General features: G+C 47.1%; 2 protein-coding genes across 3 annotated transcripts; both read left to right on the top strand.

Annotated features, from left to right (window-relative positions):
- The first annotated feature begins 3282 nt into the window (after positions 1 to 3282).
- LOC118486671 lies at positions 3283 to 5093 on the top strand. Of its 2 annotated transcripts, XM_035983289.1 has the most exons (3): positions 3283 to 4507; positions 4586 to 4744; positions 4818 to 5093. In XM_035983289.1, exon 1 carries the CDS (start codon positions 3300 to 3302, stop codon positions 4347 to 4349), a length of 1050 nt encoding a protein of 349 aa, XP_035839182.1. In that variant the 5' UTR covers positions 3283 to 3299; the 3' UTR covers positions 4350 to 4507; positions 4586 to 4744; positions 4818 to 5093. The 2 variants fall into 2 exon arrangements, with proteins under 2 accessions (XP_035839182.1, XP_035839181.1); XM_035983288.1 differs by having other exon boundaries at positions 3283 to 4744.
- A 10218-nt stretch (positions 5094 to 15311) lies between these two features.
- Positions 15312 to 18923, top strand: LOC110927017 (formin-like protein 6). The gene is made up of 4 exons (XM_022170612.2): positions 15312 to 17136; positions 17223 to 17422; positions 17508 to 17749; positions 17832 to 18923. The coding sequence occupies exons 1-4, from the start codon at positions 15695 to 15697 to the stop codon at positions 18591 to 18593; spliced, it is 2646 nt and encodes an 881-aa protein (XP_022026304.1). The 5' UTR covers positions 15312 to 15694; the 3' UTR covers positions 18594 to 18923.
- Positions 18924 to 20753: the final 1830 nt, after the last annotated feature.

Raw genomic sequence — 20753 nt, 5'->3', positions numbered from 1 at the left:
CACTGGGTTGGCTAGACTTGATTACGGCGTTCCCCCAGAAACCGTACTGCCTTCACACAAGTTGCCTCGCTGAAAACCGGGGTGTGGCTTAGGATCGAACCCCCCTCGGTGGGTTTGTCACCATCATTGCCCAATATCCACCCCAATATGATACAAGTGGGAATTGAACTTGAATCTTCATAGGAAAACCCAAGTCTCCTACCACTAGGCCACAAGAGGGGGGGGGGTTGTTAATAAATAGATAACAAACAAGTCGAGATTGAGAAACCATCAATGAGCCGAGCTCGAGCTTTGAAAAAAAAAAGAAGCTCGAACCGGCCGAGCTCGAGCTCTCATAAGTTAATCGAGCTCGACTCGTTTGCAACCATAATATCACTGACAGTGACATGACAGAAACTTTCACTTTTTAGTTAAACGACTACACCACGCACCCCTAATATCATTGACAATGACATGACAGAAACTCACTTTTTAATTAAACCACTACACCAAATTTAACAAAAACAAAAATATACTCTACTATCACTTGGTATAGTGATGAAACAATGGTTAACCGGGCAGGGTTAACGCACTGGTCTCGTCAAGAAGGGTTAATCCCTTCCTCTCGAGGATCGCTGGCTGGATCACCGGTGGTTGATCTCCTGCACAAGGAAACAAGCCGTGACTCGTAACAAGGAGGATGGGGTGGGGGGTGCTCCTTGTTACCACTCTCCGGCGTGAGAATCAGTAGTTTGCTTGGGAAGCAAAGTAAGATAGTAGTAGTAGTGAGAGAGTTGTGAAGAGATACCTCAAACCTGGTTTGGGGTTGGTATTTATAGCCGAGGAGTGAAGGAGGATGATGATGGATGGACTGACGACGTGCTGCACCTTTGCAGGTGTGTCAGGCTTGTCGGTTGTGGAGGTTACGCCACGTCAGTCCATTGCTTACGTAGCTCTGACAGGAAACTGTCATTGGTGCCACTTGCACTGTGGTGTCAGTCCCACTTGTTGAATGTATAGGATGCGGTGCAAGCCGCATCGCTACGTGCGGTAATATCTGAAGTTACCGCGTCTCCTACTTGTGATCAAGGAATACGCGAGATGCGGTGCTAGCCGCATCGTCGTCTTGCCTGCATCCCTTGTCGTGACGAAAATGCCCGTATGGTGCGGTGTCAGCCGCAACGTTACGTTCATCTTCTTCTGTGCCTAAGGTAAGGCTTTCTTGTATTGATAGAAGTGTTCACTGGATGCGGTGCGACGCCGCATCGCTGTGAATACTTCCGTTTTCATACACCAGATGTGATGCTATGTCGCATCACTCTACCGTTCTTATGTTCCATGTAAGTCCTCCTTCGTTACTAGATGGATTGGATTCAACCCTTGTGCCGACGCGTTCCCGCATGGGCACAAGTAGGTTGTTAGCTAGTGGGGGTTTCGATAAGGGTAATGGTCACTCGCGGTCAATGCTGACGCGAGATCTGGGACCATACCCCTTCAAGTCCCCCCAGTCTAGTGTTGCTGCCACATACAAGTTGTATGTGGGAGGAGTACTGGACTATGGTGTTTGGAAGGTAGTTTGGAGTCTGGAGAAGATCCTAGACCATGTGTGGTCTTTTCTGTATGTAAATCAAGCTGGAGGTCTGGAAGGGTCATCTGACGCCTCTTCCGTATCGGTGAAGGAATCTCGTCGGACGCGAAATTCTCAGCCGATTTATGTCACCAGGTGGCTTGCCACCTGTTGTTGTGCCGAAGGTCTCTTGGAGACTTTGTTAGTAATGCTGCACAAACTTCGAACCAACCTCTGAGATGGTGGTTTGAAGGTATGCAGAGGTTTCCCATCCTTTAAAGGTGGGCTTTTCTTCATACCAATTGTTGAATTGGTGCATGAAGAAGAAAAGAAACTTTTGGACCAATCTTTGAGACTGGGATCCAAAGTAGTTGATGCTTGTAAGTGCTTTGCTCAAGCTCTATGTTCAGCATCTAGTCATGAGACGATGATCCCTTTTTTGTTGGGTTTTCGTGTTCGTCGTCATAGCTCTCTAGTAACCGCACGTTCTTTGCGGTTACCTCGTTGCGTCATTGTTGGCCATGTTTGGTCGAACAATGTATATTTGTACTATGGGTAAATAAACATGGTCATAGGCAAGGTTATGCCTACCATTGTGTATTCTATCCGGCCCATAGGCGGGCAAACAAAGTCATAAGCAGACTTGTTACCGCTGTTCGGACGCTTGCTGTTCGACAAAGGCTCGTTTAGAGCGCCTATCTGCGTTCGTTTTGTAGCCGCTTACCTTCCCGCTCCAATACCGAGTTTGCCTTGAAGTAGCATTGCTCGGTGATGTGGAGTGAGCTTGGCTCTTCCGTAGCAACCACTCTGCGGAAGCTATGGTTATGTCCGTAGCTCCTCGTGAGTGTCTGTGGTTTTGCATTACCACATTCGCTCGAAGCGGGTGTGTTGCTCGGATGTAGCTCTTGAAGGTTCAGGAGACGGGGTTGCTGATATGCGTTCGCGTGCATTCCCTTCCTTCCTTTTGTTAAAGAAGGTGTTCATGTACCCTCTGCGGTTGTGAACCGGACAGGAGGGATTTGAAGCTTGAAGAGAATGAAGGCAATGCGGTTCCCCTGTGTCTGAGATGCGGTTCAGTCCAACGGACTACGCAGGTTCTGAGCATCTGACACACCTGAACGGGCCCGTGTGTGTCATGTCTGCATACTCCACGTGTGCTCGTGGGTAGTGCGGATAGGTATTATACCCCCTTATAGTGTAGAGATATATATTTTTACCTATTTTTAGGGGTATGTTAGAAAACGACATGCGGTATGGGTTATGGTGCGGTATACCAGAGAAACCGCATGCCGCTTATAATTGGATAATGTAGTCGCTTTTTGTTGCATACGTGGCTGATCTCACGTGTGAGTTGGTGGAAGTTGGTGAGATCTTCCTGGCATGTGCTGAAATGAAAGGACGTTTGCACTGCCCGAGGCATTAAATGCACTGTAGCGAAGAGTGTAAACGTCTCTTTTGTCAGGCGCGTGGGCGGCCACGCGCGCGTGATAACCGTCAGCGAAAACGGCGATTAACACGTGGTGTCATATGATTCGCTCTTTTTGAACGTGATGATTTGTTTTCTCCCTCCGCATTAATTGCGATGGGTATATAAGGGGAAACCGTTCGTGGTTTCCCCTCACTTGTTTGAAATTTCAAAAATTTGCCGGTGAGAGAAACCTTGTTCTTTGTCTTCTCCGACGAAATTTCTTGAAGTTCCAGTGAGGGTTTCTAGTTTTTCTGTTCACCATCTTCTGTTTCTTTGATATTCTTGATGGCTGAACCATCTAATCCACACAATGTGGAGGGTGAAAACCCAGAACAGCCGGTAGCAGCGGCTGATGAGGACGAGGATGATGACGTTGACGTTCCCGGTGGTGGGTTACCGGCGTTGAAGTGGTCAAAGAGTGGTTTTACACTCTTGAAGGCCACTGTGCAGATGGCCGACAAATGGGATGCTACCTACCCACAAGAGGGGGACACCGGTGCCGATGCTCCGGCCGGTTATATAACCTTGTGGGCTGATTTTTTCAACGACGGCAACCTTAGGTTGCCGGTGACGGTGTTTGTTGCGGAGGTATTGGAGTATTATCATCTCCATATCTCCCAACTTAGTCCCTTTGGAATGTTCCGAATTAGGAACTTTGAATATACATTCCGTGCCCATGGCTTGCCCGTTACAGTGGAAAATTTCCGACGGTTCTACCAGTTGACGGTGAACACCGGTTTTTTCTCGTTTACTCAACGGCATGGGAGCTTGAAGTTGATGACGCCTCCTAAAGGTGTGACAGGCTGGAAGAAGAGGTTCTTCTATGTGAAAGCCTGTGCGGTCTACGCCAGCATGTCTTTCAGGAATGTCAACGTTGGAGTTTCTGATGAAGATATTCCTGTTGCTACCGCAAAGACCGTGGACTGGTTCTCTAGGCTGCGGCCTATTGAACTCAAGAAGTTGGATAACAATCAACTGTGGGTACTGCGTATGATGCTCACGAGGCCAGATAGGAAGGCAAGGCCCGTTTTGCGGGAAAAGGGTGGTGGTAAGCTCTTTACACTTTGTTATTTTCCTTACTTCCTAAGGCTTGCATTAACCTGCATGCATGTATCAGCGGATGCGGTTGGCTTGTGGAGGATGTTTGAGCCCGATTTCGAGGGCCGGGTTGAACTTATTGCGGTTGAGCTGAAGAAAGGCTTCAACCTTGAAATTCTTAGCAACTTCCGCGTACCGTCGCGTGCGGTGCTGGATGCCCCGGTGGCGGGAGACGCAAGAGGTATGTCGTACGTGGCATTAGTTTTTTCAGTTTATCTTTTTGACTGGTTTTGTTGATTGTGTCAATCCAGGTATCCTTGCGGATTTGGGGAAGTTTGAGAAACGCATCCCCAAAAAGACTGTGGAGAAGAAAACGGTGAAGAAAACCGTGCGGGGTCGTGGCAAGGGGAGTTCTGAAGGCTCAGTTGCCCCTTCTTCAGTTGCTGAAGCCGCAGGTACCTCTCGATCTTGTTATCGGGGATATACCGATTACGTGGTAGTATCTGACACCCTTGAGGGTTTGGGTGTTATAGGTAGTGGTGCGGCTGCGGGTGGAACTGCTGTGGTTCCCCCCGTTGTTGGTGAGAAAAGAGGACCAGAGCAGAAGGCTGCTGGTGGTGGTGAACCGAAGCGTCGGAGACTGCAGACCAAGAGAGTTGCTCCGGTGCAAAAGAAACCTGCAGTTGCTGCTGGTAAGTATATCCCTTTTCCTTGTTTTGTATGTACAATAGGTGGGAATAATCATTGATGCTCTTTGTGTTGCAGAATCCCGAGATGCAGGGTATTCTTTCTTTGACTTCCCTTCGTCTCCTCTGCATACCGCTGCTGCGGGTGCGGGGGTATCGAAGGAGACTGTCGTGCCCAAGGAGCCTACGGCCCCTTTTGTTGGGACGGTTCGCGATCCCCCCTTGGAGAAAACGGTGGAAACGACTGCTGACCAGATATTCGACACTGTGGATTCCTCAGACAATCTGATCTCTCCTAATGAGGGTGATGGATTGGACTTGAGGTTTTCAGATACTGGTAAGCAGAAGTCTGATGCTGAGGTAAGGCGGCAGCAGGATGCTGAGCCGCAGAAGTCTCCTGCTGGTGAGAAGGGTACCGGCTCGTCTGCCGGTGGTGCGGGTGATGATGGGCCTCCAATTCAGCCTGTGGAGTCTAAATTGGAGTATTACTACCGCACCTATACCCAGGGTCGTACTACTTTGTATCACCGACCCCCCTGGACTGTTATGCAGGGGGATGACATTTCCAACGACCCTTCGGCATGTAAGGAGATTCTGGGTGGTCTGGGCACCCCATTCGAAGTTGAACGTGCCCGTGCTGCACCTCGGGAGCTGCGCATAAACCAGCTCTCAACAATGTTGATAGGATCTTCCATTGTGGCGAATGCCATTTTAGAAGATTACAAAGTGTTGGGCCGCCGCGAGGAAGAGGCTGCTCGCATGCGGGCTGAAGCGGAGAAGTTGGTCAAGGCTGCCCGTGCGGGTGCGGAGCAGCTTGAGAAGGACAAGGCTGCTTTTGAGAAGCAGAAGCAGACTTCTGAATGGGCTGCCACTGCCCAGCTGAAACAGGTGCGTACCCTTGCTAAGCTCCTTGCTGATGAGCGCAAGAGTTGGAATGAAAAAATGTCCAATGAGCGCAAGAAGTGGAATGAATCTTGGGCTAAGTAGAATGACATTCTGTTTCATGCTCGGCAGGAGTTAACGAATGCCAAGGCGGCGAACGTTACCTTGAGCTAGGAGAAAGCTGCGGCTGAGGCCATTTCTGTTAAAGCGCTGCAGGCGAAGGCCGACGCCCTGAAGGCGCTTGGAGAGGTCAAAGAAGCCGGGGCTCGTGCCGCGAAAGCCCTTGAGGAGGCTGAAGAGAGGGAGAGCCGTGCTTCAAAGGCTCTTGAAGAGGCGAATGCGGAGCGCATTCGTTTGGGCAAAGTTGTTGCCAGCCTGCAGGTATGTTTCTTTAACTTTGTTACTTTCTTCCTTGTTTCGTAAATGTTTATCGTGTAAACCGTTTACTGTTTTTTGACAGGCTGAGGTTCAGGCCCGGGAGGTCGCGGTTACAGACCTTACTGCCCGCGTGTCGGCTGCGGAGGAGCGGGCTGATGCCGCTGTTGAGGCCAAGGATGCCTTGGTGTCCTCTTTTAACCAGCTGGAGGCTGACCGTGAGTGGTTGCGGGCTCACGGTATCGCACGTGTAAGTATCCCCTTTTTTTTTACATTTGCTTGGATTAGTATCCAAGACTTATGATCCTTTTATTGCAGATTGTTGAGGCTATCATGAATGCCCCTGAGACCGCGGCTGGTTTGAATCTGGTCAGGGATCGCGCGCGTGATGCTGGCTTTAAAGCTGGTTATAACCGCTGCATTGGGCATATCAATGTATTATCCGCAGGCGGTTATACTGATAAGCGATCCGGGTTCCAAGGTGTGGACACCGAATCGCTTCTTAAGGCGGCCGAAGCCTCCTTTTATAATACGTCCCTTGCCTGTGTAGAGGAACTGGACGATTGTTTGGATGCTGCGGACTATGTTGACCGCTTACGGATGCTTTATCCGGATGCGGAAGAGGAAGAACCCGCTGGTGGTGCCGGAGGAGATGCGGGAACCAGCGGTACAAAATAGGGTTTAGGTTGGCTAGTGTGCCTCCTTTTTGTGTTCCTCTTGTATAGAATAGGAACTTTATGTAAATTCATTAAGCATCATGTGGGTGCTTGAATTTTTTGAATACAAAGTTTCTTTGTTCAGTTTGTACAAGTGTTTTTAATTCTTGCATGTCTGAACGTATGTATGCGTAACTTTACCCATTTATGAACGGGGTCAAGTATACTCCATACTTTTGTTGTATGAGTACGCGTCAATTCTGGTATTTACCGCGTTAGGGTTTTTAGAATTGTGTAAGCTTTGTAAAAGCTTATATATCCGGAACTCTACCCATTTGTGAATGGGGTCAAGTGTACTCCATACCTTTGTCGTATGAGTCCGCGTCAATTCCATTGTTTGCCTTTTTGGGCTCAGGAATTGTGTTAGCTTTGTAAAAGCTTAGATATCCGGAACTCTACCCATTTGTGAATGGGGTCAAGTGTACTCCATACCTTTGTCGTATGAGTCCGCGTCAATTCCATTGTTTGCCTTTTTGGGCTCAGGAATTGTGTTAAGTGTTTAACAAAAACTTGTTTATCCGGCCGGATAAACATGCAAGTCTTTTTGCCTTTTGCTGGCCTATTACAATATTTGTGTGTGGTTACCACTTTGTATGGGTATCGCGAATGAAGATTTTGCCAATCTGTTTTTGGGATACCGCAAAGTGGAACACGCATTTGTAATAGTAATAACAAACAATAATATATAAAATTGCTTATTTATTTATTTGCAAATGGCCTGCGGCCCGATAGGTTACATAGAGAAATGTAAGAACATGGCTTACATATAACAGCGTCGAAGCTGTTGTGCATTCCATGTGCGTGCGATAGGTTCGCCTTCTAGTGTTTGCAATTTGTACGCGCCTTTCCCTAAGACCTCTTTGATGAGGTAGGGTCCTTCCCACTTGGGGGCGAGTTTGCCTGGGCGCTCGGCATTAGATGCCTCATTGTCGCGTAGGACGTAGTCTCCTGGGTTGAAAGTACAAACGCGGACACGCGCGTTGTAGTACTTTTCAAGTTTGGATTTATATTTGGCCTCGTTGATGGCAGCGTTTTCGCGCCTCTCTTCCAAGAGGTCCAAATCGATCCTGCGTTCCATGTTGTTGTCTAGTTTTTCAATAGCCAACATTCTAGGAGAGGGGAGACCTACTTCTGCGGGGATCACCGCTTCTGAACCGTAGACTAGGCTGAAGGGTGTTTCCCCATTGCTTGTTTTTGGGCTTGTACAGTGAGCCCATAAGATACTTGGGAGTTCATCGACCCAGCCACGCCTGGCCGTTCCCAACCGCGCCTTGATCCCTTCGACTAGGCTTTTATTGATACTCTCGACTTGGCCGTTCCCTTGCGGGTGTGCGAATGATGAGAATATGTGCTCAATATGTAGTTCTTTTAGCCATTTTTGGAATTCGTCGGCAGCGAAGTTGGTGCCGTTATCGGTGACAATGCACATTGGTAATCCGAAACGGCAGATGATGTGTTCCCAAATGAACTTTCTTGTTATCATAGCAGTGGTTGAGGCGAGCGGTTTTGCTTCCACCCATTTTGTGAAGTAATCAACTGCTACTATGATAAATTTAACCGCACCTGGAGCGTCAGGGAAAGGTCCCACAACGTCAATTGCCCATTTCTGAAAGGGCCATGCAGTTGTGACGGGGACTAAGTTGTTCTTTGGCCGCAAGGTTTTTGAAGCATGACGTTGACAGTCAATGCACTTGCGCAACTCTTTGACGGCGTCCAGGTGCATGCCGGGCCAGTAATACCCGACATTCATGATTTTGGCCACTACCATGCGTGGTCCAGCGTGTATGCCACATATGCCCTCGTGTATCTCTCGGATGAGGTATGTGGCATCCTGGGGGTTGACGCATCGTAGTAGTGCTCCGAGGTATGATTTGCGGTACAAGATACCGTCTCCCATTTGATAATGGCACGCTTTGTATTGGAGCTTACGTGCCTCTGATTTGCTTTCGGGAGTCACACCGGATTGTAGATATGCGATAATGGGTGTCATCCATGATGTTGAACCGTATTGAATGACATTGACTTGGCGTAGGGGTACCGAAGGATTTTGCAGGATTTCGATGCGTATCTCCTTTGCCAAGTGTTGGAAGCTAGTAGATGCAAGTTTTGATAGTGCATCTGCGGACTTGTTTTCGCTTCGATTAATATGGCGAATATTGAACGAAGCGAATTTGGATTTTAGTTGCAGGGCTTGCTCGAGGTAGAGGATCATGATATCCCCTTTTGCGGCATAGTCGCCGCGTACTTGGCCTGCAACTAACAAAGAGTCGACGTGTGCTTCCAGATGTTGCACGCCGATTTTGACTGCTAAACGTAGCCCCGCTAACAGGGCCTCATATTCTGCCTCGTTGTTTGTGCTTTTAAATTTGAGGCGGATTGCATATGTAAGCCCTTGGCCGTCAGGGCTGACGAGTCGCAGACCTGCACCCGCACCCTCGTCGTTGGAGGCACCATCTGTGAATAGTGCCCATATTTCTGAGGAGGGTGGCGTTGGTGCAGGGGTTTGTGCTTCTTCGCATTCTTGGATGCGATTCACCGGTACTTCGGCGGCGAAATCAGCTAAGATCTGGCCTTTAATCGCGGGGCGCGGTTTATAGTGTGTCGTGTGCGCGCCCAGCTCGATTGCCCATTTTGCTAATCTCTCAGAGATGTCGGGTTTGGATAGGATCGGGCCGATCCTGTAATTGGTTAGCACTGTGATGACGTGGTTTACGAAGTAGCGTCGCAACCGTCTTGAAGCGTGCACTAATGCTAGCACCGATTTCTCCATTATTGAGTATCTCGTCTCTGGGTCGTTGAGCATCTTGCTGACGTAATAGATGGGTGTTTGAACCCCCTTTCGCTCCACTATTAATACCGCACCCACCGCGTTATCCGCGGCGGATAGGTATAATATGAGTGGCTCATCCTTGCGTGGTGCGGTTAGAGTTGGGAGTTGTATCAAACACTCCTTCATTTCCCGGAAGGCTTGTTCCGCCTCTGCGGTCCACTGGAATTGTTCTTTCTTTGAACAGCTACGCAGGGTCTTGATGAACGGATAAGACTTAGCTGCATGGTTGGCTAAGAATCTGTTGAGTGCCGCTAGCCTGCCGGCTAGCCGTTGCATATCTTTCATCGATGAAGGCGATGGCATGCGCTCGATCGCCTGGACTTTCTCCGGGTTTACCTTGAATCCATCTTTAGTCACGATGAACCCAAGGAATTTGCCTTCTTCCATTCCAAACGAGCATTTCCCTGGATTGAGCTTTATGTTAACGCTGCGCAGAGTTTGGAATGTTCTTTCAATATCTGTGAGCATGGTATCCTCTTCCATGCTCATGACGACCAGGTCGTCCATGTAGATTTCGACACTTTTGCTTATTTGGCCGCGGAAAGTGTCGTTCATCAACTTTTGGTAGGTTGAGCCCGCGTTGCGCAACACAAACGGCATCTTTGTGTAGCAGTAGTTTCCGGTGGGAGTCCGGAATGCCGTTTTGTCTTCATCCTCGATTGCCATTTGTACTTGATGGTACCCTTTGTAGCAATCGAGAAAACACTTCCACCTGAATGGTGCGAGATTATCGACTTTTTCGTCGATTTCTGGAAGCGCGTAACAATCCTTGGGGCAGGCTTTGTTAAGGTCTTTGTAATCGACGCACATGCGCCAACCCCCGGACGGTTTTTCTACAATGACTGGGTTGGATAACCACGTCTGGTATTTGACTTCCCGCAGGATGCCTGCGGAGAGCAGTTCTTCGATCTGCTCTTGCATCGCCTGATTTTTAGCTGACCCAAGGTGGCGTTGGCCTTGGATCACTGGTTTAATACCTGGCAAGGTATTCAAGTGATGTTGCGCACTATCACGTGGGACCCCGGTCATGTCTGCGGGTGTCCACGCGAAGATGTCCTGGTTCCTGAAGAGAAGCTGCTTCAGTTGCGCTTTTGTGGTCGGGGATAAGGCGTGACTCAATGTGACCTTTTGTTCTGGGTATCTCGTGTTGAGAACCCATTTTTCTGGTTGGTCGTTGGGAGTGGGCCTTGCGACCTTGGTCGGACGTACTTCGTCCGACATCATGACGTCCCTGCGGGCATAGATTATCGCGACCCCCGATTCGGTTGGGAAACCAACCGCAGAGTGGGGGACCGACGTAATCATATTGAAATCTCCTTGGGATTCTCTCCCGAGGAGTACGTCATATCTGGAGGTGTGAGGTAAAACCATGAAGTTTACCTCTTCTGTCCTTGTGCGGTTTCCGCTGAAAGACGCACAGGGAAAGTAATCTGGCCTAGGGGAAAGACAGTTTCCCCTGCGAACCCGGTTAACGGGTAATCTACTGCTTGCAACCGATCTTTGTCCTCCTGGTCGAACTGGTTGAAGCATTGTTCGTAGATTATATCAGATGTACTGCTCGGGTCGATGAATAGACGCTCGGTGCAGTAGTGTGCCAGTTGGCCTGAAATGACGACGGCGCGCCTATCGTGCGGTCCGCCTCGGACTTTTGGAAAGACGACTTGCTCGTCTTTCCAGTCACATTCCGGCCTTCTTGCCGCTTTGCGCGGCCTGCCCTTGCCTCCGTGGATCATGTGGGTGGAAGCCACGTGCATGGTTCCGGAGGAGGTACCTTCGCCATGAGGGGTAATGCGCTTGGTGGGTTTTTGCCCACCTGGCAAAAGGTGTTGCAGTTTCCACTCTTTTAAGGCACGCTCAATCTCCAGTCGGAGACTGATGCAGTTGTTGGTGGTGTGGCCCGAGTCCTTGTGGTACTCACAGTAGAGTGTGAGGTCCTGATTTTTCTTGGACTTCATTGGTTGGGTCGGTCGCAAGAACTGTGGGTCCGCAAGGAGGACCTCACTTGGCGACATGGTGATCTCGGTCCAGTTGCGGTCCCGAGAATCTTTTTTTGACGCCCGACTGTCTCGGGCGGGGTTGTAGTTTTTAGGGTCGAACGTGTTGGTTCGCGGGAAGTACGGTTTGGAAATATCGCGATTTCCAACGTCCCGGTTGCGTTTATTGTTACGCTTGGACCCTTGGTGGGATGTTTCGGCTTGAGGCTTTGCCTTTGTCACATGCGGTTCAAGTGACCGCTGTGTCTGGGCATATGTCGTGACCGCGGTCATGACATTTTCCCATTTTTTGGGCAAGCCCTCCTTGCCAGAGATGGTCATGATCATCTCTCTGTCTTTGACGACCCGGATGAAATGGTTTCGTGCCATCTGGTCTGCCACGTCACCTATCTCCAGGCACTCTTTATTATATCGGACGACGAATGCTTCGAGCGATTCGTCGTCCCTTCGCCAGATGTTCATGACGTCCAACGAATCTCGTTCGTGGCGTCGCTGCTGGCAAAAATGGGCGAGGAACTTGGTACGCAAATCCTCGAATGAATCCAGTGATCCCACTGGCAAAGAATCGAACCATGCCCTGGCCAGGCCCGTAAGGGTCTGGGGGAAAAAATTACACCAAGTGGGTTCATCCCACTGGCCGTTGATGCCCGCGCCCATGAAGATGTTTATGTGGTCGTCCGGGTCGGTCGAACCACTGTATTTCCCAACGTTGAATGGGAACTTTGTCGTGGTGACATGGGCGTTGGCAATCCGCGTGCCGAACTTGGAATTTTCGGCCGCTGCCTTTGGCCTGTATGGCTCGTTCGCAGGGCGCTTTGCCGCCCTAAGGTATGTGTTGCGGGGGTGACTGGGAGGAACATAGTTGCGTCCTCCCGGTCTGCTGCTGGTGTCATGCGAATCACCGCGGTAGCTATGGTCGTCAGGGTCGGTATGACCGTACCCTTCGGTGTATGGTTGCGGGCCCAATCGGCTCTGAATGCCTGGGCCGCGTCGGGAGGCTGATCGCCTCCTGTCCTCGCCATGGGGGCCAAGGCGGGTATGTACCGGTCCTCTGGTGTGGGACCCGTATGAGGAATCGTCCTCGTTGAGGGTGTGGACCGAACAGTAAGACGATCCCCGTTCTTCACGTCGGCTTCTTGAAGCCGGGCGTGAATGTATCCTGCCGTCGTATTGTAAAATACGCTCAACAGGGGTGTGCGGTGCTGGGGGAAGCCCAGCTCGTATATTCGCTTCAGTACAAGCGCGGTTGTATGCTGCGGTCAGCGTGGCTGCCTGCTGCTCGTACCAGGTATGAACGGTCATGCCTGGTGGGATCACAGATGGGAATTGTGATAAGTCATGTCCAAACATAAAGGAGGGACTCCTTTGTGTGGACGTGCCGATGTGTCCGGGTTGTGAGGTCGAGGCATTGACCCCTACCGGAGGTGGGATTGGGGGATTTTGGTTATCCGCAATGTTGTTTTGGTGATCAGTCATGATCGTGAGAGAGGGAAAGGATGGTTTAGAAACTGCTAAGAGTAGCGGTGGGCGCCAATGATGAAACAATGGTTAACCGGGCAGGGTTAACGCACTGGTCTCGTCAAGAAGGGTTAATCCCTTCCTCTCGAGGATCGCTGGCTGGATCACCGGTGGTTGATCTCCTGCACAAGGAAACAAGCCGTGACTCGTAACAAGGAGGATGGGGTGGGGGGTGCTCCTTGTTACCACTCTCCGGCGTGAGAATCAGTAGTTTGCTTGGGAAGCAAAGTAAGATAGTAGTAGTAGTGAGAGAGTTGTGAGGAGATACCTCAAACCTGGTTTGGGGTTGGTATTTATAGCCGAGGAGCGAAGGAGGATGATGATGGATGGACTGACGACGTGCTGCACCTTTGCAGGTGTGTCAGGCTTGTCGGTGGTGGAGGTTACGTCACGTCAGTTCATTGCTTACGTAGCTCTGACAGGAAACTGTCATTGGTGCCACTTGCACTGTGGTGTCAGTCCCACTTGTTGAATGTATAGGATGCGGTGCAAGCCGCATCGCTACGTGCGGTAATATCTGAAGTTACCGCGTCTCCTACCTGTGATCAAGGAATACGCGAGATGCGGTGCTAGCCGCATCGTCGTCTTGCCTGCATCCCTTGTCGTGACGAAAATGCCCGTATGGTGCGGTGTCAGCCGCACCGTTACGTTCATCTTCTTCTGTGCCTAAGGTAAGGCTTTCTTGTATTGATAGAAGTGTTCACTGGATGCGGTGCGACGCCGCATCGCTGTGAATACTTCCGTTTTCATACACCAGATGTGATGCTATGTCGCATCACTCTACCGTTCTTATGTTCCATGTAAGTCCTCCTTCGTTACTAGATGGATTGGATTCAACCCTTGTGCCGACGCGTTCCCACATGGGCACAAGTAGGTTGTTAGCTAGTGGGAGTTTTGATAAGGGTAATGGTCACTCGCGGTCAATACTGACGCGAGATCTGGGACCATACCCCTTCATATAGTGACCTACGTATAAGTTGTAAACTAGTCTGAATTTGAGTTCTATACAGATTTTGTACCATTAGAAGAGGAAGAGTGTATCTTTGTTGATTCTCTTTTAGGGAAGAAAGAGCAAGCCGGTTTAAGGTATTAATAGTTACCTTTTTATTCATATATATTTTCTTATGATAAAATTGTAATTCTACATCAATATAACAATCACATTTAACGTATGCCAGTCCTATACACCAAACATATTAAATGAGGAGACTAAATCTGCATCTTAGTTAAAGTTGAAAAGGAGATCCAAAATATGTATCATTTGTGTAATACAGTGTATTATAGTTTACAAACTTTAAATTAATTTTATTTTATTATATAAATAAAGAGCAAAATCATGAGCAGGTGTTTTAGTTTGTGTATCCCGAGGGTAAGGAATTGGGAAAAGCAAAACATTGAGGGGTTGGCAAAGGAGAAAAGCAAAGGTAAGATGCTTAAATTGACGTGGCCATGTACCCCAAAAGATACAGTCGGTGCCTATTGCATTCCACGTGACACTTTCATATCAATATCACCATTCAATTTACCCTTTAATTACAACTTTTTCTTAACATCAATATATTTATTCAACGTAATCTAAAAGTTGATATCAAAAAAATTTATATTAGATACAACCATACCGAGTAACTCTCGTAAATTACGAAGCTATTGGTTGAATCTGTAAAGTGTAACATATAGAAAAACCTTACAACTATCCCAAAAAATAGAAAGATTGTTTTAAAGAGAACTCTGATCCAAACATAACGTAACATTACCCTAGATACATTATATAATTCATCAATTGATAGAATGTATTTTAGAAAGCTTAAATACATATTTAAGTTAATTACCATTTACATGTGGTATTATCTTCGTTGTTGTGTTTACCCCAAAAACAGTAATAATAATAAGTTAGGTTCTCCATTACCATCAACACCTTATTAAAAACAATTCAATAAATACAATGAGCTAGTGGTGGAGTGGTAAGGGAGAGACCTTGTGTTCCAAGTGACCCAAGTTCAATTCCTGCCCCTAGCATTTAGTTTCTGCGGCACCTGGTGATGATGGGAGACTAGGCGAGTAGGCGGCGATCGCTAGTTCGATCCTTGAACTGAGCGGGTTTTACCTCACCGCACTGTCGTGCCTTCGGGCGAGTGTTCACAGGCTTCGGCCCTAGGTGAGGGTTTTCCCCGGTTCGGAAGGCGAGTGTATCCCGATGTGGTGAATTTCGCCAGTAGCCCATTTGGAGGATTCGTTGGCCGTTCAAAAAAAAAAAAACAATTCAATAAAGTCCAACCATTAATTTCCCCTTAATTCCAGACCAAAAATTCCCAAGGGCAGTAACACTGCTGCAACCACTTGTACCTACCTACCCACAAATCCACAATACACTAGATTTTTCTATATATAGAAAAAGAAAAAAAAAAGTGCTAGTCTTGCTGACGTCATTCAATCACCATAACCTTCTTCCCCCAACGGTGATATAGCATCCAGATCTTGCAGATCAAAGAAGCTTCAAAATTCTTCTCTTCTTTCTTTACTCTCTCTCTCTCTCTCACACACACTCACACCAAAACACACAGTTGCTAATCTTAATGACACTAGAGAAGAAAACAAACATGAACCGTGTGACCAAAACACACAATCCTCATTAGCAAACACTATGAGACGACTCCTTTTTATCTTTTCTTTTTTAACCTTACTCACCGCCCAACCCACTAGAAGAATTCTCCACCAGCCACTTTTTCCGGTCAGTTCTGAACCACCACCGGACACCCAACTCCCACCACCCTTACCACCGCCTGCCACCACCACCACCCCAGACCAGCCTTTCTTCAACGAAAACCCAAATGGGCCCACCCCAGATCAGGCCCAATTACAACCACCACCGACACCCACCACCCCTGCCCCACCACTGGTCGGTTCCGACACCACCACCATCACCACTACCAACAATAACAACAACAACAACGTACCGTCACATCCCATTGCCCCACAACCACCCACCAAACCCGGTAAGAAAATAGCGGTTGCAATTTCAGTTGGGCTTGTAACTTTAGGAATGCTGTCAGCATTAGCATTCTATGTTTACAAACACAAGTCTAAACATTCAAATGACACTCAAAAGCTTGTGGGCGGACGTAACCGGAATAATAATAATCATGAAGATAATATACCACCGTCTACTTTTTTATACATTGGCACCGTTGAGCCACCGAGATCCGTCAGTGAGCCCAATGGGCCACCGATAACTTCACCGTATCATAAACTGAGCTCGGTTAAAGCATCGGAGAGGTACAGGCCCAGCCCTGATCTTCAACCACTTCCGCCGTTGAACAAACCCCAGCCGCCGCCGGTCATCACTTCTCCGCCGGCAATGTCGTCGTCTTCGGATGATGAAGGTAATGATTATTATACCCCTCATGGATCAAATGCTAGCACTGAGGATGCCAATTCGAATTCGAATAAATCAAAACGGGTTAATTCCGGTAATGGGAATGGGAATGGGAATAGTTGTCGATCGGTGATCCAACAAAGAATTGAACCGCATTCGAAAAGAACTTCACCGAGGTCCCGACTTTCGGTTTCTTCTTCACCGGAGAGGAAACGGAATGCTCAGCTGCAGCTGCCGCCACGGCCGCCAATGTCTCCGCCGTCTACGGAGTACACGCAGCCGTTAGCAATAACATATGGGCCCAGAAGAACCCAATTTGCAGCACCACCTGCACCGGATATGACACGTTTGCATACAGTTAGTAATCAGTCTCCAAAAAGGGCTAAAGTAGCTCCTCCACCACCGCCGCCCCCACCACCACCGCCCCCACCGCCCCCACCGCCGCTTCCAGCACAACAGAAGATGGGAATTTCGCCGGTGAGACCGGCTGGTAGTCAGCAAGTGGCAATGCCGGAATCAAGGAGTATTAGTCCTAAAGTGATCCCTGGAATTGTGAAAGAAAAACCATTGGAGGAAGTGAACAGCAATGGTGTTGAAGCTGATGATGCAGATGGATTGAAACCGAAGCTGAAGCCTCTACATTGGGACAAAGTACGAGCAACTTCCGATAGAGCAACCGTGTGGGATCAGTTAAAATCGAGCTCTTTTCAGTAAGTATACATACACTAGAAGCACATCATTTTCGTTAGAAGATTAATTAACGTATAATGTGTATGATTATCCCTTTGATGTGTAGATTAAATGAGGACATGATGGAATCCCTTTTCGGATGCAACTCGAGTGGTCCAGTGAAAAAAGAAGAGACCCGTAGATCGGTTCTACCTCCGGTTGTAAAGGAAAACAGAGTCTTGGATCCAAAAAAGTCACAAAACATTGCCATTCTACTAAGAGCACTGAATGTAACCAGGGACGAAGTCTCTGATGCACTTCTAGATGGTACTTATTCACAAATTTTGTAACTTTTATAAATAATTTTGATGTTTAGTTTAACAAGTTTAGTGGGTATTATACTATATAACAGGAAACCCAGAAGGGTTAGGTGCTGAGCTATTAGAAACACTGGTAAAGATGGCACCAACCAAAGAAGAAGAGATCAAACTTCGAGATTATAAAGGTGACGTGTCGAAATTAGGGTCGGCAGAGAGGTTTCTAAAGGCAATACTTGATATACCATTTGCATTCAAACGAGTTGAAGCTATGCTTTACAGAGCAAACTTTGAAACAGAAGTCAAATACCTCAGGACTTCCTTTTTAACACTAGAGGTATTTCATATTTGCTAACACGTTCCATAATTCGATACTTTTAGTTATGTTGTTCGTTCAATTATATACAAATTTCTATCAGGAAGCGAGTGAGGAGTTGAAGAACAGTCGTCTGTTCCTTAAACTTCTAGAAGCTGTTTTACGAACGGGTAATCGAATGAATGTTGGTACTAATCGCGGTGAAGCTACAGCTTTTAAACTCGACACGCTTTTAAAACTAGTGGATATAAAAGGAACAGACGGGAAGACAACATTACTTCACTTTGTCGTTCAAGAGATTATCAGATCAGAAGGCTCAGATCACGATGCTAAAAGCAACGGTTTAAAGAATCAAGGGTTGCAAGTTGTTGGCGGGCTTAGTCGAGAATTAAGTAACGTTAAAAAGGCAGCAGGAATGGATTCAGACGTTTTAAGCGGGTATGTAACAAAGCTTGAAATAGGGCTGCAGAAGATTAGAATATCGGGTCATGAGAAGCCCGATATGCAAGGGAACTTCTTCGAGTCGATGAAAAAGTTTTTAAAAGAAGCGGAAATCGAAATTGCGAAAATCAAGATTGACGAACGTAAGGCGTTAGCGTCTGTGAGAGACGTGACAGAGTATTTCCATGGTGACACTGCACGAGAAGGGGCGCAACCGTTCAGAATATTTATGATCGTACGGGATTTCCTAGCCGTATTGGACCGTGTTTGCAAAGAGGTCGGTCAAATGCAGGATAGAACCATGATGGGTTCAGCGAGATCATTCAGGATCGCTCCGACTGCGTCTTTACCAGTTTTGGACCGATATAACGTGCATCATAGTACTATGAGTTCAGATGATGAAAGCACATATTCATCTCCATGATAGGACCCAATGCATTTTGTACAAATGTAGGTGTATCTTGCTATTTTGAGCATAGAACAAAACAAAGAGAAGGTCATGATACTAGAGTCCAAATGGTCAACGAGATGGAGAAAATGATGAGAATAATGGATGATTTATTGAGCAGAAGAAGGTGGTGGAAATTTGGCATTTCATGGGTCTTCTAACGTGGTATAGAATACATACTGATAATTGAAGTAATCTTATTTCCTTGTATACGTTCATGAAAGAAAATAAATGTTTATTAAGGGTATATTTGTAGTTTAGTATAGCATTATTTTTCATCACATGGAATATTTAACTTCATACTAATTCTAAATCTCTTAAGGGATCACTCACTGTACTAATAACACATTGTTTCTGAATCTTGTCCCTTGAACATCTCTAAAGATCAATTAAAAACTTCCACTAATAACAACTATGAATGTAGACTAAAACTTGTGAAGATCATCAAGGGTCCAGTTTCAATAGATGTGTTTAAATTATGCATTGTAACTTTGAAATCCTAATAAGTAAGAGTTATTCATAGAAAAATATATAGGAATTAATTGATTTATTATAAAGAAATAAGAGCATTGTTAACTTTTAACAAGAAAAGGTTTGAGAGCTGAAAAAAGAAAGGAACTAAGATGGTCAGTCAAACCAAAAAAATTAAAAGCAGCATTATCTTGACAAGTAAAAGGTAGTGAGTTAGTTCTTTATATAAGTTATTAAAACAACCCGTTTCTTTTTATCTTTCAGCCCATCATGATTCAGGACCCATCAATTCCTCTTTTTAACACTTCTTTTAACACATGAAAAAAGCTAAGCTGGATAACCCAAGTCCAAATTAACCCATATGTATATCCTAAAAGTTGTATAATTGATCCTCTTCTTCATCAAAAACAAAATGTGCAAGATTGATGTCGGAGATCAGATCACTTACCGCACACCAGGTGACTGAGGGTGAGCGGGGCACTTCTCGGGGAGGGGGGTCGGGGACTAGTTACCGCGCGGGGAGGAGTGCCGCCATCATCATTCACCGCATGGAGGGGATGGAAGGTCGGGGACTAGTTACCGCATAAGGGAGAGAGGGAGAGGGTGGCCTACCAGATTTTCAACCAATCAAGTTATTTCCCTTTTTGAATAAAAAAACAAGTCCCCTAAAAGAGGAGTGCCCCTCTCACCCTGATAAAGATTTCATCCACATAACATCCCCAAAAGCTCTTATGTATCCACTGTCAACTCCCTAAAAGATGTAATGCATTTATTTATCGTTACATGAAGAATGAGCAACCAACCACAGATGAGTAACTGAAGCTAAAAATAAAAACAAAAGACTTCTTCTTCATGGTAGCAATCAATTAGCAACAAAATATAGGGTTTTGCGACACCCTTTCCGCCGCACCTAACCTCGGGGTTTAAGTGTTCATTGGACGGACCTAAAGATGAATAAACGGGCCGGGCCAGAGGTTGAGTCAGATTTAACCCAAGCCCAGTTACTGGTTGAGCCACTCAATTACCCGTCGGTGCGAGCTGGATAAAGACGAGCCTCTCAGAAGATCTCTGCTAAAACCTAAAAAATCACAAGAAAGAAGACACACCGTTAGCCTCGTCACAGGGAGGGGGCCTCTTTGTGACCAAACTCGAACGTGAGAATAAGTATTTAGAGAGGAGTGATAAGTCAGTGAAAGAGAAGGGAGAGATTAGAGAGAGAAAGTGGTGATTACCCCTTGCTGGAAGCCTTGGAAGGGTATTTATACCTTTTGGGTGCGCTGACATGGCGAGTTAGTTGGGGTCGGACCAGTCGCTATCAGGCAGTTAATGTTGTGGGCCCCAAGTTAGTTAGGGAAGATTCCATTGGTTGATCATTCCGACTGGGTCCGTCCTGTGCGTCCAGACCCTTGTGTCTATGGTTCGACTCGGCCCGCCGGGTAATCGGTCCGGGGGTAGATGGTGTTCAGTCCGATCCAGGACGTATTCTCATCAAGCCCAAAGTTGCATATCATTTGCTGTCAAAGAAGCCTGATTGCATCCACAATACCCAACCCCGTCAAGATCTCAAGCCGTCTTTAAAAATACTTATTTTTTCACAACACCAAACCTCCACAAACACGGACAAAAACCAGTTAAAAAATTAATGTGTCTGTGAGAGAGAAATGA

Source organism: Helianthus annuus, chromosome 14, assembly GCF_002127325.2.
Source record: "Helianthus annuus cultivar XRQ/B chromosome 14, HanXRQr2.0-SUNRISE, whole genome shotgun sequence".
Classification (NCBI taxonomy): domain Eukaryota; kingdom Viridiplantae; phylum Streptophyta; class Magnoliopsida; order Asterales; family Asteraceae; genus Helianthus; species Helianthus annuus.
Note: the sequence above shows the minus strand (reverse complement) of the source record. Positions and strands in the feature narration are given on the sequence as shown.

What these genes read in the sequence shown, in the direction of transcription:
- LOC118486671 (XM_035983289.1), top strand. Translation starts at nt 3,300, where the DNA reads ATGGCTGAACCATCTAATCCACACAATGTGGAGGGTGAAAACCCAGAA.
- LOC110927017 (XM_022170612.2), top strand. Translation starts at nt 15,695, where the DNA reads ATGAGACGACTCCTTTTTATCTTTTCTTTTTTAACCTTACTCACCGCC. An exon ending in TTAAAATCGAGCTCTTTTCA is followed by an intron (nt 17,137 to 17,222) that starts GTAAGTATACAT and finishes TTTGATGTGTAG; the next exon opens with ATTAAATGAGGACATGATGG. An exon ending in CTTCCTTTTTAACACTAGAG is followed by an intron (nt 17,750 to 17,831) that starts GTATTTCATATT and finishes AATTTCTATCAG; the next exon opens with GAAGCGAGTGAGGAGTTGAA.